Raw genomic sequence first — 15,498 nt, forward strand, 5'->3', positions numbered from 1 at the left:
ATTTTGGCGCCCCCAAGGCACCCATCCAAAGATGGCCTTTTCCGACATAAATTTAATGTCCATCCCTTAAAAATGTTAGTTAAGTTTTCTTAAATAAAACCATCAAATGTCCAAATTATTTTATTACAATTACACATATCGACAGAACAAACATATTACACTGTACACATAATGCCACATATTGTAATGCCCTTTACACATAATGCCACCCACCTGTAGTAGTGCCCCTATAGTAATGCCCCCTGCAGCAGTACCCCTATAGTAATGCCCCCTGCAGCAGTACCCCTATAGTAATTCCCCTGTACTAGTGCCCCTATAGTAATGCGCCCTGCAGCAGTGCCCCTATAGTAGTGCCCTTATAGTATTGCCCCCTGAAGTAATGCCCCTGTAGTAGTGCCCATATAGTAATGCCCCCTGAGGTAATTCCCCCATAGTAACGCTCCATGTACTGCTGCTTACACAGGAAAAAATACAAAACAATACTTACCTTAAACCCTGCTCCTGCATCCACAGCTGCCCGGTCTACCCAGCTGCTCCTCGGAACTATGGGAGAGATGTCATTACATCTCTCCCATAGTGCCCGCGGGGGGAGCTGGAAGCTGGAGATCAGGACAGAACTCCAGCCTCCGGTGCCACTGCGCTGCAGGGAAGTAATAAAATCCCAGCGGGTGTCCAGCCTCCCTGCGGCACCGGGCTGAGGTGGCCTAAGGGACACTGGTGGTGGGTGCAGCAGCGCTGTTGGATGCAGGGGCTATGGGACCCTAATTCGGCACCCGGTGCATGCGCACCTCCAGCCCCCCCTAGTTGCGGCCCTGCCTTAGCAGGAGGTCTGATGAATAGGATTGACTGGAAGTTCTCTGTGTAAAGGTGTGACTAGTGTCATATAGCCAAACACTTCAGTTACAGAACTTCCTTTGAAAAAACAATTTGTTTTTAAGAACATTTTGGATGTCACAATGTTTTAAGGTTGGGAATGCCAAACTGATTGATACTTCCATTGGGAAGGATGAATGTAATTTACTATTTCCTTTGAAATGTAATATGTGGTTAAGTTATATTACTTTATGTGAGGAAACATTGATTGGTTGGGGACCACAGGGCGGACTTACCCCCTGTGGCACTGTGCCCTGAGGGAGCATAAAAGAAGGCTTCGTGCCTGGCAATATGGGACATCTTTGAAAATCCTTTGTGGAGAATTGCTTTTTGATTTCTGTGTGATATTCCCCTTCAGACGGAAGGGAGGGTCTTCTTTAAGACATTGAGCAAATAAACACCTTTTGTCTTTAACTTCTACTACATCTGTTTCCCGCGACCAACAGAATTGCGCAAAATGCTATTCCGTTCTCCTGCTGTTCTGGGTAAGAGCTCAGCGTCTCCAAGTTCAAGCCCTCTGCCAAGCTACCATGCAGACCTGGTCCATTGCGAGGGATCAGGTGGGAACAGCCAACACCAAACAGGAGGTCCGCAGTTAATCAAGCGCATACGCAGCAGAAGCGGTTCCAGGTGCCGAGGTAGGAGCCTGAGGGTAACGTAAAAAGCGGTTACAAACGCCTGTGGTAGAGTTTGGTGGTGGCAGCATCGTTTAACGCCCACGGCGCAGTGGGCGGAGTCAGTGACAGGCGGTCACCGACGGTGAGTGGGAGTCCAAAAGCGCTAACCCGTGACCAGGGCCGGCCTAGGCGAAAAGCGTCCAGTCACATCTGGCCTCCCATTTCTCGCAAATTGTCACCTCTTTTTCGCCTCCAGGATCCACTTCCTGGCTAGATCTAGAAGCTTCCTACGTTGCCCTTCCTGACCTAACCTCCATATGGGGTGGTGACAGGGCGTTAAGGGCTTTAAACAGCTTCCTGCCCTTAAATTTATTATCTCCCTTTGGGATCGACATTCTCTCAAACTGAATCTTGCCTCCCCAATTTCTCCCCTAACTCCTATTTGGTTCAGTCTCTTGTTTCCCCCTGGGTCCTCTATCAAAAAAGCATATTCATGGTCTAAAGTGGGCCTTAAGTTTCCTGTAGATTTCTCCACACAGGGCCAATGGTTGTCCCTACCAGAACTTCAACTACAATACCCATCCCAAATATTAAGCCCTTTCGATTTTTTTCAAATCAGCCATTTTTTGCGCTCCTTACCCTCTACATCGGTACTTAGGGACCTTACGCCCTTTGAGCACCTTTGTAAATATTGTCCCCTAACCAAAGGCTTGATCTCATGAGATTGAATGGGAAAAGGATCTAGGCCCTCCGGAGGAGGAGGAGGAGGAAACATGGGAGGAAGTCCGACTCCGTATCGCTAAATGCTCCATTTCTACTAAAATTAAGGAAACATCATATAAAATTTACTATCGATGGTACTATACCCCTGTACGACTCCATAAAATGTTTCCCCCCTCGTCACCTGACTGTTGGCGAGGTTGCGGCCATGGGGGCACTATGCTACATATCTGGTGGACATGTCCAAATATTGTCCGCTTCTGGGACTTGGTTCAAGATCTTTTGAACTTTGTCTCACAAAGGACCCCTGGGAATTTTTGTTGTGCTGCCTACCCCCAAATCTTCATACATTTTCAAACAAATTACTTATGCATATTCTCTCAGCGGCCAAATCCCTGATAGCCCTTAATTGGAAAAATACTTCCCCACCGTCTCTTTCTGCCCTTAAAGACCAGATTTGGCATATAGCTGCTATGGAGGAAATAACCTATTGCCTCCATGATAGAGGACATATATTTTCCAAGTGTGGGCTCCCTGGCTCACTGCTGAGCATAGACCTCTACTTCCTCCTCCTCTGAGAGATGAACACTTGCGGAGACCCATGGGTGGTAAGCGCAGACTCCTTCACCTCATCTTTTTTCTCTTTCCATCGCTATTACTTATTTATTTTTTATTTAATTTTCTCAGTTTGATCTCAAACTTTTTATTCCATTTATTCCTGTGGTCGTTTTTCCCTTCCCTTTCCCTCCCCAACTCCTTCCCCTCCCTCCACTTATCCCTCCCATGACTTCTGTCTTACAATTATTGTATTTTATTTAAGTACTTGTTTGTATCAATAATTTGGTCACCAATTTAAATCCGATGTCACTATTTATAGATTGTTTTATATTCTGGATTATTGTTTATTAATTTTATTTTTGATTGCGCAAAGATATTTGATATTTGTGTCATTTATTGTTCTGCTGTCGGTGACGCGATTTTGATGTTTATTTTTCTGTTTTCTTGTTATGATTGACCGTCCAAAATAAAGAATTTGAAAAAAAAAACACAGTATCACAGGGTAAAAATCAGGCTTTAAAAAAATAAATAAAAAAAAGCATAAAAAAATATAAATTCTCACATTTAAAATTGCAATGTAGTTCACAGCACTTGGCTAATTTGTTATTTTTAAACGTTATTTATCCATGACAATAGTGTGTAAATAGCACAATCTTCTTTCCTGAAGTTGTAGAATGGAAATTGTAATTCTTTACCTAGAAGCATGATGACATTGATCATAATGGACCTGGACAAGTCTTTGCACCTCAGTCAACCACAAGAGGTTTTCCTATGATGGCCACTTACGATTGACTGGAGAGTGTGAAAACTGCTTTTGGATGAGTGTCAAAGAATTCTCCAGGTCAAGTTTTGATGTAGAAATCAATAATGTACAAAAATTATTTACAGTACAGCTTGTACTCTGGTGTCAGTGTGCTAACAGTCCCCTAGTAAGTATCTTTTAGTGACTGACAGTCACGCCCCAAACAATATCACATCCCATGTAGAAACTGATGTAGGGGAAATTAAGACATTTATCTTCTTTTGTAACTGCTCTTGAGAAACATATTTACTTAATATATACTTACTTAAGATATAGACAGTTACATATGACAGTCATTTTACCCATATAAGCCATGCACATGTAGACAAATTTGCACTCGCAATTATACCATAATTAAAGCACCGTTTGGTATTAATTAATTAAAGGGTGGGGGGTTCTCTTAACAAAAGATAAGGGACAAAATGCCCACCGTATACATTTTGAATCATGTGTAATTTAATCTTAGTGGCATGTTTACTAGGACAAAGAGTGATGTGAAGAAATTGAGCATAATCATGAAAGTGATGAGTCATTAAAGTACTATAATTGTCATAAACATAGTTCATAGCATGATGGTTACATAACATTCACCAGGCGGGAGAATTAAGGATTTTTTTTTTCTTTAAAGATAAAATACACAAATGAAAGAAATTCTGAGTGTCAGCTCTTGGAACAAGCCTCTTTCACTGTTTGTTGGCTATATTACTACAGTATGTGCATTCTCTAAATGACTTGAGCCTCAGGAAAGATATTCCTCAAATCCAGGTAAATTCCCAGCTCCAAAAAGAGCACATAAAATTATCTATTTCATGCCATCACGTATCACATAAAGGTCAAGTTTCAGTATGGGACTGCCAGGTTGCAGCTTCCAATATTAGGCTGAGGGCACACTGTTACTGCTCCATGGTGGCAGGACTAATTCCAGGCCCCAAACGGAATCTGTATGAAATAGAGGCGGCTCAACAGCCGCTGGTTCAAATACCGATATCGGCAACCCAATAACTGAAGATACCGACAGGGGTGGAAAGTATACCATCCTTACCCCTCTCCCCTTCCTAACCCTCCCGTAGTGGTGCCTAGCCCTAACCTCCCCCCCTAGTGCCTAACCCTAACCTCCCCTCGGTGATGCCTAACCCTAACTCCCCCTTCCCGCACCCTAAACTTAACCCTCCTGGGGGGGGTGCCTAACCCTAACCCCCCTTCCCTGGTGGTGCCTAACCCTAACCCCCCTCCCTGTAGCCTAATCCTAAACCTCCCCGGGAGGGTGCCTAACCCTAAGTCTCACCAGGGGTGCCTAAACCTAACCCTCGCCCCGCGGCTATCACCTAACCTGATGCCGGCTGTCGGGATTTTGGAGTGGGGCAAAAGATAGACGCCTATCTTTAGTCCCGGGTCGGGCTTCCACTGTCAGGATTCCACCAGCCAGCATCCCAGCCGCCGGTAATCTGACTGCATCCCCCCTAAAGGGTGTAGTAGGTATTACCGACAGCAGAAGCCCGGCACCAGTGAAGATCCAACATAATTAGGTGAGTATCGCTAACCTAATTCCCCCCCTAACCCTCCTTTAGGGGTGCCTAACCCTAATCTCCCCCCCAAGTGCCTAACCCTAACCCCCCTCTAAGTGCCTAAACCTAACCCCCCCTTCCCCGCAGCCTAAACATAAGTATCCCGGGGGGTGCCTAACCCTAACTTCCCCCCGGAAGTGCCTAACCCTAACCCTCCCCCCGCGGCTATCACCTAACCTGATGGCGGCTGTCAGGATTTTGGAGTGGAGCAAAAGATAGGCGCCTATCTTTAGTCCCGGGTCGGGCTTGCACTGTCAGGATTCCGCCAGCCGGCATCCCGGCCGCCGGTAATCTGACTACATCCCCCCCAAAGGGTGTAGTAGGTATTACCGACAGCGGAAGCCCGGCACCAGTGAAGATCCCAACAACCTCCCCCCCCCCAAGTGCTAAACCCTAACCCCCCTCTAAGTGCCTAAACCTAACCCCCCCTTCCCCGCAGCGTAAACATAAGTCTCCCGTGGGGGTGCCTTTGCTGGGATTAGACAGTAGGGAAGCCGGCAGTCGGCATTTAGACCGTCGGCTCCTGACTACATCCCCCCCCAAATGTCCTTAGGTCTATTGTATGAAAGTCACCTGACCGCTACCCATTTTTTTTTTTAGAAGACTCTACCCCATACCAAGATGGGCTTTCAATGTTGAAATCATGCAAATCTATAAAACCAGCTAAAATTCAGAGTCATAAGCATCTCTGTTGCATCTCCACTTAGGGCTGGTGTGTGTATAACTGGGTGGACACTAGGCATTTTCACATAGGATAGGTGTCCTAAGGGTGTGACTTGGGCATGTAGGCAGAATTGTGGGCTGTTCAGAGGTGACCGTACACAAAGATCCACCTGATTTCAGACAGATCTCTTGCACAGTACAGGGCTGGTGCAAATGCGTGCTCCTTGTGGCGATGACTACTTTTACAAACAGTGTGATAAAGGCGGTGCAACCGCAAAGATGCAGCAAAATCTGAACACAGACAGAGATAGTTCAGCGCATACAATGTAAGATACGTGCAGGTCACCCCCGGTAGCATATGCAACCGGTTTACATCAGTCATAAGAACCATACACTTTCACCTATGTTTCTAATAATTTGTTTTGCTTGCAAAATACATATTCACTATCAGGCTTCAATAAACTTAAATAATCTAACAAATAAACCGGTAAGCCATGCGCCCATACACATAATATGGACATGAGCAACAGAGAAAGAACATATATACAGTGGCGGAACTCCCGGAGACAAATGGAGTCAGTTGCCACCGGGCGCCTGCCCTGAAGGGGGCACCTCCTCCATTGTCACCCGGGTCCCGGCCGTTCCATGTCCTACCGGCAGCCGCTTCTAACCTGAGTCAGACCCAGACGCTATGCTGCGCTCGCTCGCATTGAACGATTTTTCGCAATCTGTGCATGCATATGAGTCGCAATGTGCATGCGCGATCCAGTCATTGCGATGGGAAAGTGCTCGCCCGTAGCCCGCAGTCGGGCCGCTATTTTGAGTGACAGTGCCGTTTGTGGGTGGTAACAAGGGAAGGTGCTTGTAAACGGGGGTGTGGATGTGCGAACGCAGGCGTGCCCGACCGTCAGAACGGCGTTTAATGGGTGTGCATAATTAGCAAAGTAGCGTCATTACACACGTCACTGGGTTGTATTTTAGCCTGGACTGCTCGCGATGTTGTGGTGGGAAAAGGCTATCACAAGCGCTGCGAGCAGCTCCGATGGCTCTCGATGTTCCCGATTAATCCTACGACTGCCGGAGATCACGTGTATCGTGAGTGGGCACACGTCCGGCATTACAGTGTCAGCGGCTGTGACTGGGCCACCAAATTATAATTCGCCTCTGGGCAACTGGGATGAATTTACGCCACTGCATATATACTGTATGTCAATCAGAAGCAGTTATGTAGTGCTGGCGACCATCAGCATCAGCCCCCAGTTATTACAGCCTTTACAGATATACATGCCTATTTGTGCCGATCTGCATCTATCGGCAATTATGCGCACATGCCCTGTACTCGGCCTATATTAGAATGACCATTCCCTCCCGTCCTGACTCTCCACTAGCAAACAGTCATAAGTGCTATAGTCACGTAAAACTGGATAAACGCATAAATGTGCAGTCAGTTTTCCGGGTACGCACAGACCCAATATGCAAATTGTACGCTCGGTTAACTGGCATAACTAAAATTCCAGTCCCAAGTTGGTTACAAGCTGTGCACTGTGTGTTCCACTTCCCAACTCTTCTATTGCACAGACAGTAGAAGAGATGGATCCTTGCACCGGATCATGTATAGCATCCTAGGCAATGATAAGCCTGGACCATGTGGTGATGAGGTCACCGCATGCCGCGCTCCCAGTTTATCAATCCAACAACCATAAATCAACACTGTAAAGATAAAAAAAAATTATAGGATCAATCCAACTGTTCCTCTGCAGCCTGAAAAACGCAACAGGTGGCAATATGCCCACCGCATGGATGCAGGGTAGACCCACAAGTCAAGATGCTGGTGCACTGAACACTCTGCACGCATTGCAGATGCGCTACTGCTTCAAGGGAGGTTTAGAGTTGATAATATGCTCTTAGCCCTGGGGTAGGTGGAAATCTTCCTATTATGTAAGAAACATTCGAGCACTACACCTAGAACAGCATTGGGCTCATCCTGGTATTCCTGGCTAATGGGTATCAGGTTAACAATATAAAAATAAAGAATGCAAACACTCTAAAGTGTCTGTGTAAGAGCCAATCACCAGGACCTCTGCCTTGAGGTTTTTTCACGGATGTTTCATTAAAAAGTGGCTCTGATTTCTTCAATAAGGCTTTTGTCCTGGCTGGAATCTTGTGAAGAAGCTGCTTCCGAATCCTATTCAGGGTTGTAAACAATACCTAGTGAGGTCTGATTGCAAGAGCGTCAGAGACTGGGCCTTGTTCAGTTTTTTAAAAATATACAGGATCTACATATATGCTTATAAATAATGAATACAAATTATTGATGTTAAAAAAAGAACACAGCATCAACCAAGGTAGTCTTCTTTGACACAAAATTACAGAGTGAGTATAGACCTTTCAGGATTTGTGTGTCACACACTTAATCAATACCTAAGAAATTAATGTGCAACACCAGCCCTCTACTTAGTTAAGGGTGACTTTAGAATTCTAGATGTGTTTTGTTACAGTAGCAGAACCTGATTACCAGTTAGGCAACCTAGGCAAGAGCCAAGCCCGGTGGGTCCTGTGGGGCGGGGCCAAAACGACAATGCCTGGCAGCATCCTCGTTCTGTGTGACAGCCCAAGAATCAGGGGAGTGGAGGTGGAGGAAGAAGGTCTTCTCTATGTCTGCCTTGGATTCAGTTGTGCTTTGGTAGTAGGTCCCTTCAAAGGAACCAACCAACAATTAGCAGTGACTCTCTACTGCCAGACCAGCCTCCTCTCCTCCTACTCCTCCCCTCATAGATTGGTCCAACGAATGATGTTTAGCAGCAAGTATATCTGGCACATGGGCACAAATGAAAGGGAACAGGTAAAACCAGTTATTGTCTCTGTTCATTTCAAGATTTACCTAATTAATTTTTTTTGTATTTGAGACATTGGGGGGAATTCAGTTAGCCGCAATAAGCCATTTTTCTACGGAAAACGGCCGTATTGCAATGAACATCACCTCCAGCAGATGACCATAACACATGGAAAATTGAGACCTTAGAACATTTGAAAATCCATTACACTACTATCTGCATTATGTGATTAAGGGGGAGGATGTGTGTGGTACTGAGGTACACTGGTGCTACATTATTCAATGCAGCAGGCTCCACACGTGGTTACACACGTGGTTACACACTCTGAGAGCTGCAGGGGAGGTACCTGCATCTGTCACACACTCCTGAGGCACTCCAATGAGATTCTAAACAAGGAGTCAGCTGAGCATGTGCTGAGATCTTATTGGAAGAGCTCATCACATAATTCTCTGATTTCTGGAGATCAGCAACAGAGTAGCCACATGGGAGTGATTTCATCAGAGGTGATCTGCTGAAGACTGTCAACTAATGGCATGTGGAAGTAGTCTGTGATGATATAAGGTTGGGGTTTGATGGTATGTGGGGATCTGATGACATGTGGGATCGATCTGATTGCATGTTTGTGGGGGATCTGATGGAATGTGAAGGTGGATCTAATGGCATGTGGAGAGGATCTGATGACATGTGTGGTGTCTGATGGCATGTTTGGGGGTTCTGACAGCATGTGTTGGGTGTGATGGCATGTGTGGGGGTTCTGATGACAGGAGGTTTGATGGCATGTCAAAATATATAATGATATGTAAGAGTCATCTGGGGATTTCTTAAGGTTTTGGGGAGTCTGAAGGCATGTGGTAGGTTCTGATGATCATGTGAGGTGGCTGATGTCATGTGGGTCGAGAGGCATGAAGGGGGCATGTGAGGAAGCTTAAGAGGCTTGGTTACCATTCACAATTTTTTTTCCCTTCTCCAGTTCAACAGTTTCCTCTGCAGTGGATGCAGCAGCAGTTTGAGCAAACATGAAGAGTTTATTGAAGACTATTTGAACATTGGACACAGCAGTGAGGTTACTACTGTCCTGGTGATTTTTGTGAACATTCTGATATGTAGGGAGATCTGATGGGCCTGTGCGAAGGTCTGTTGGTTATGTAAGGGGCATATGGGGAGGTTTGCTGGTTTGTCAGGATGAATAACCTTTAAGAATAAACATGTTTAGGTAGATGGAGGGGTGGGGGGTTGCCTAGCCAAGTCTGTTCCCCGTGTGAAATAAATCCTAGCTTCGCCCTTGCTGCCTATTATTTATCCTTCATTACTAAAAGTTGTAAAATTCAACCCTGTAATCCCTTGTAGCAGCCTCCTCTACTTTTTTGTGGTTCAGGATGAATTCCCTACTCTTTCATGCGCTTCACATAGTTTGCACACTGCGGAATTAACGTGCGACTTGACACAATGCCTGACACTTGACGTTTATAATTCAACTGAGCAAGCTGTTCCAATTTTATTGTAAAAAAATATTCCATTATATGAATATTAATGTGGGACTTCACAATATGGAACACATGGCTAATTGAATCTGCTCCTTAAACAGTTCATTGAACTCATAAAAAATACTTTAAATGTAACTGTAACAATGGCGGCTGGTCATTGCCCCTGTATGGGTCATAATAAAGTAAGTATGTACATTTTTTTTAAATTTCGTTTCTTAAATTTATTTAAAAAAATTTTGTATCCCTTATAGAGAAATAATTTTTTTATATTTTTACATTTTGCAATAGCATACAGTATATTACCATCACTTGGAAATTACGTACATCCAAACGCTATGCTAACAATTTTTATCACAAGCAGCACTATGGGAGAGCTGCTTTGGGTTTTCAGTAGATAAATACCAAGAAGGACATCACCAACATAGCCCTGAAAGTGTGATCTCACAGAGACTCTGTCTGTACTCAGGAAGCGACTGGGTTCTCAGTAGGAAACATTTACTATATGTGAGAATGTGCTTCAAACAACGCGTGGATGTAGAATTGGTGCATGCAGCCCTCTGGAAGTATAGCGACATAAACATAAACTTTACATCTATGCTGCTCAATGCATTAAAAAGTATAATGCTTTAAACTGAAAAGTGATTTTAGGGTTTTACTACAGCCAGATTAGTGTCTCTGCCATAGGAAAAATTATGGTATATGTAACAAATCTTGCACCCAAGGCCAAAAAACACCTCTGCTTGCCAGTGGGCCCTGTTTACTATTCTAGTTATTACTATTCATACATAATATCCAGCAGTCTCTATACACATTAGACCAGTCCTCGGTGGACAAGAGTACATATGTTAAGGCCTGTTCTCTGGCGGTTCATGTAAAATACACTCTTTAAACCAGGAATGGGGAACCTCCTGACCTGGGGCCTTATAAGGCCCTTGGAATCATTTGGTCTTTTCTGCTAGCCTCATTTGACTAGCAGGGTGCCTACAATGGCACACTGCAGCCAGAATCTATGCAGCAGTGCCACCTGGAGCGTTCTTAGGATGCTTCAGACGGTCTCACTGCTGCCCTTACAGCTCCCCGGAGCATCCTCAGGATGCTCCAGGTATTGCTGTAATCACCGGCGATTGTGGCCCCGTCCCCCGTGAGACGTCACGCGGAGGGGACATTGTCTGAACTAGGCCCGCAAATAATGTTACATATATTATAATGACCCTCGGCAGAAAAAAGGTTCCCAACCCCTGCTCTACAAGCAAAGACACATTCCAGGATGGCTACAATTTGTTGTCTGTGTACAATATAGGGACCAATCCTTAAAGGCCAATGTACAATATAAAGATCATTCTACATATTATGGCAGTTGTACATGTTGCTTTGAGCTATATGTAAGTCATTAAACATGTTCAAAATCTGACTAAAAAGTAAAGATGAGCAGTTCAGTTTTAGCTCAAATCTTCCCTCCAAGTTTGGAGCTCAGAACGAGGCAAAACACCATCTTTCACTGACAAATTTAGGTTTTACCTCGTTCTGAGATCCAAACTTGGCGGGACGATCCGAGCCAAGACCGAACCGCTCATCTCTGAGTAAAAAATACTCTTTAAAGCAGGTACATTGCCTGGTCTTATGATCTTACTTGCTCCACAGCAAAAAACAAAATTGGGTTTTTAGAAACACAAAAATCATTTAAAACAAAAAAGTTCTAGTTATAATCACTGCATCGGTACACTTATTAAAAATGAATTAAAAAGCCCACAGTTTTCAATGCGTTACAGCCGACATAACGCAAACTTGTATGCATGAATGCACCTTTAGTCCTTCAAAGAGTGAGTTTCCTTTTCTATGTTGCCCTGAATGATTAAGCTGCAGCTTACAGTGCTCAGCAAGCCTACTTACCTTACTTCGAATCTGTCCGGATGTGGAAACCTTGCGGATGAGTTTGTGGGAAATACCCTCCTGTTCTCCTTCACTGTCAGAAGATTCCTCTCCAGCAGTCTCTGTTGTGGGCAGTTTGTCTGAGTCAAGCGAGGAGACTGAATCCCGGGTCCGTCTCTCAAACACATCACCTGGAGACAGCTTGTGAGCCATGGTTTGAGAATCTAGTTTTTGTCTATAATATAATAAAAATCAATGTTACGCCTTTTATAAATTAGAATTACATTATATTATCTATTAAATGTGACATAAGAATTGTTTACTGTTTATTAAATAGTGATACAAAAAAGGCATCCTCTAAAGTATGTATATATTTCTACGTGCACAAGTATTTATGGTTTCTTAAGTGTCCCTGCTCTAATTCAAGAAGAAGCCATTTGTATTACTTTATGCATATGCGACAACAATGACTGTTCAAGGTTATATGGCACTAGGTTCTGTGCTGATTGACAGTGCTATGGTAGTGCATTAAAAAAGTATAAATTACTCTTTCTGCGGATTTCAAGTATAAAATATATGACAAATTTTAATATAACATATAGAAACTTCAGAACAATAATAAATGTAATATATAAAATAATTTCTAGAAGCAGCAAATATGAGGGAAAATCTGTTGAAAAGTCAGAATTATATGGTGCAGTATCTCTTGAAGGCAGGGGTGGGGAACCTTATTTCTGCCGAGGGCCATTTTGATATATATAACATTATTTGCGTGCCCGGTGCAGGCCACGCCCCCTCCACGCAACCTCACATGGTGGCAGAGCCAAAATAGCCAGTGTATACAGCAATGCCCGGAGCATCCTGAGGATGCTCCGGGAAGCTGTAAGGGCAGCGGTGTGACAGTCTGAAGCGTCCTAGGGATGCTCCAGGCGGCACTGCTGCATAGATTCTGGCTGCAGGGTGCCATTGTAGGCACCCTGCTAGCCAGATGAGTCTAGCAGAAAAAAGCTCCTCGGGCCAGACCAAATTCCTCGGGCCTTATATGGCCCCTGGGCCTGAGGTTCCCCATCCCTGCTTTAAGGCTACGTACACACTACACGATGTGTGTACCCAGCGATGGGATGAAGCGATGGAACGATACATCACACCGACCGTATACACTGCATAATGCTGTGTACTGCATTTATTGTCTGAAGTTTGAATATGTAATATTAAAATATATCATATATTTTATACTTGAAGTCCATTTATAAAAAAAAAAATAATGTACCAAGATAGCACTGTTCTCTTTTGTTTTTAGCTCAATTTGCACATCCCCGATGGCCAAAATAGGAGGCCTAACACTCCTCCATACAGCTGCTGGTTTAGTTAATATTTTTAACGCCTGTAGGGTTATCTTTGTCTCTTTTCTGTGTTGATTGACACCTGCGAGAACCTACGTGTGTTTTACATTTTCAGTGTACATAAATGCAACAGTTGCTTACAAACATGTTAATATAACAGCAAGTATGCTGGAAACATTTGGGAGATGCAACATACTGGGTTTAAAAGAGATGCATATCTGCGTTGACAAAAATCACAGCATCAGTAGAGACTATGAAAAACACAATGTGCCAAAATGATTTTTGCAATGTGGCATTTTGTCAATGAACAGGTACCTTTCGAAAAGAGCAATTTTATTTCATAGACCAAGAATGCCAAATAAAAACACATTTGGTGATATTTAATTTTGCATTAATGTCAATTTACTTCAACATGATAATTATAATGGAGTAAAAAAATAAATATTAATAATTCTAAGTATGTAGGTCAGGGGTAAAGTGTACCTTGTATACAATAGATTCCATCTAGTTGAACCAGTTAAGGATGCGCTTCTCAAAAGGAGAAAGATAAGTTTTTACTCCAAAAAATGGTCAGAGACATTTCCCTCTGAAAAAAATATCCGAGCATCTCACAGAGACAAAAACTCCTATCAGTAGACATTTTTGGCAGGAGTTAAGAAGGGGTGATGTGTAGGTGTTTCTGCAGAGCTGATAACCCTCAGTACCATACGTCTAGTTTATAAAAATGATTTAAAGAAAGTAAAATGTGAACATAAAATTTAAAGTACAGTAATTACCCATTTCCATATTGTATCCAAGATTTAACCTCTGAGAGAACACATTTGACATGATAAAAACAATTGTCTATGTTTTTCCTTGCTTGAATACATGTTTTAGACAAATATGTCACGTAGTCTATATGAATTATTTGCTTTTTGGTGGATAGATAGATAGATAGATAGATAGATAGATAGATAGATAGATAGATAGATAGATAGATAGATAGAGAGATAGATATGACAGACAGGTAGATATGAGATAGATAGATAGATAGATGATAGATAGATAGATAGATAGATAGATAGATAGATAGATAATGACAGACAGGTAGATATATATACATTTTGTTTAGAAGCTTTAACGTTTTATGCTAGTATAATATATATATAAAATACAAAATGAATTTAAATCATAATTATTATGAATTTAATTCTGAATTTTTTTTACAACACTCCAGTAGCATATATATATTTATATACACATAAAGCTAGAGAGAGAGAGGATTAGATAGCACACACACCTACCTACCTGTTTATAGAATGTGTACAATCATTATGAAGGAGGAACCTTCCGCATCCAGATGTTCCCTGGTGCAGTCACCTTCTGAATGGCAGCGGCTCCCATGTACAGCAGCCCTGTTGCTATTGGTGGTCACTCGTCAGGTTATCTGTCGACCACCCCATGCAGCCATTTCCATCCCTCACCCCCAGCAGAAAGCAGCCTCCTCCTTCCTCATCATCATCCTGACTGAGGCAAGAGACTCTGCATTGCTCAACTATAGAGATGTGACACCACGGCGGCGGCTCCCCCTCCCCTGTACTGTCAGAGCATCACACAGTGACACGGCGGCGCTTCTCTCAGAATGCTGTGCTCTCTATCTATGCACCGTATTTATCATAGCCCATATCTAGGCAATGCAGTCCTCCTCGCCTCCTGCCATAACCATGGTGAGGAGGGAGACTATAGCGTCACTGCCCTGCGGCAGTCAGTTGGGTATTGACACATGCTGAAAACCATTGACTTCCCCTTGTATTTCCCTTCTCTGCCTTCATGACACAGTATTTTCTTATGCTCGGTATTGTTTGTTTCCTATGCACTTGCCTGTTATAATAACAAAGCGTCAATCACTGTGGTGTACAGCAGCCATGTCACCTCCCCTCTGCTGACTGACAGTCTCTGTTTCTCCATCTTTCTTGCGGCAATACTGATTGTCCTCCCTCACTCAATATAATAACCACTCCATTATATTGTTATTTTCCTCCATCACTTCCAAGTCTACAGGTGTCTTACTGCGTTCCCACTGCTTCCTTCCACTATCTTTCCCTAAATTCTTTTATAGCTTCCTACCCACTACAAGTTTTCTCTCTATTCATATGTCCTGCCCTTTCATTTTTTTACATATTTGTATTAT

General features: G+C 43.4%; 1 protein-coding gene across 5 annotated transcripts in view; it reads right to left on the reverse strand.

The window, feature by feature from the left end:
• LOC148542724 (diacylglycerol kinase delta-like) overlaps positions 1-14,806 on the reverse strand; it is a 200,947-nt gene extending 186,141 nt beyond the window's left edge. For all 5 annotated transcript variants that reach the window (XM_088466936.1, XM_088466950.1, XM_088466938.1 and 2 more), the window contains exons 1-2: positions 14,616-14,806; positions 12,007-12,220 (exon numbers count right to left, since the gene is read on the reverse strand). In XM_088466936.1, the coding sequence (XP_088323062.1) occupies positions 12,007-12,198 (192 nt within the window). In that variant the 5' untranslated portion in view covers positions 12,199-12,220; positions 14,616-14,806. The remainder of the gene's footprint in view (positions 1-12,006; positions 12,221-14,615) is intronic.
• Positions 14,807-15,498: the final 692 nt, after the last annotated feature.

The sequence above is a fragment of the Taudactylus pleione genome, unplaced genomic scaffold (genome assembly GCF_031769625.1).
Source record: "Taudactylus pleione unplaced genomic scaffold, aTauple2 ptg000009l, whole genome shotgun sequence".
In the NCBI taxonomy this organism is placed as follows: domain Eukaryota; kingdom Metazoa; phylum Chordata; class Amphibia; order Anura; family Myobatrachidae; genus Taudactylus; species Taudactylus pleione.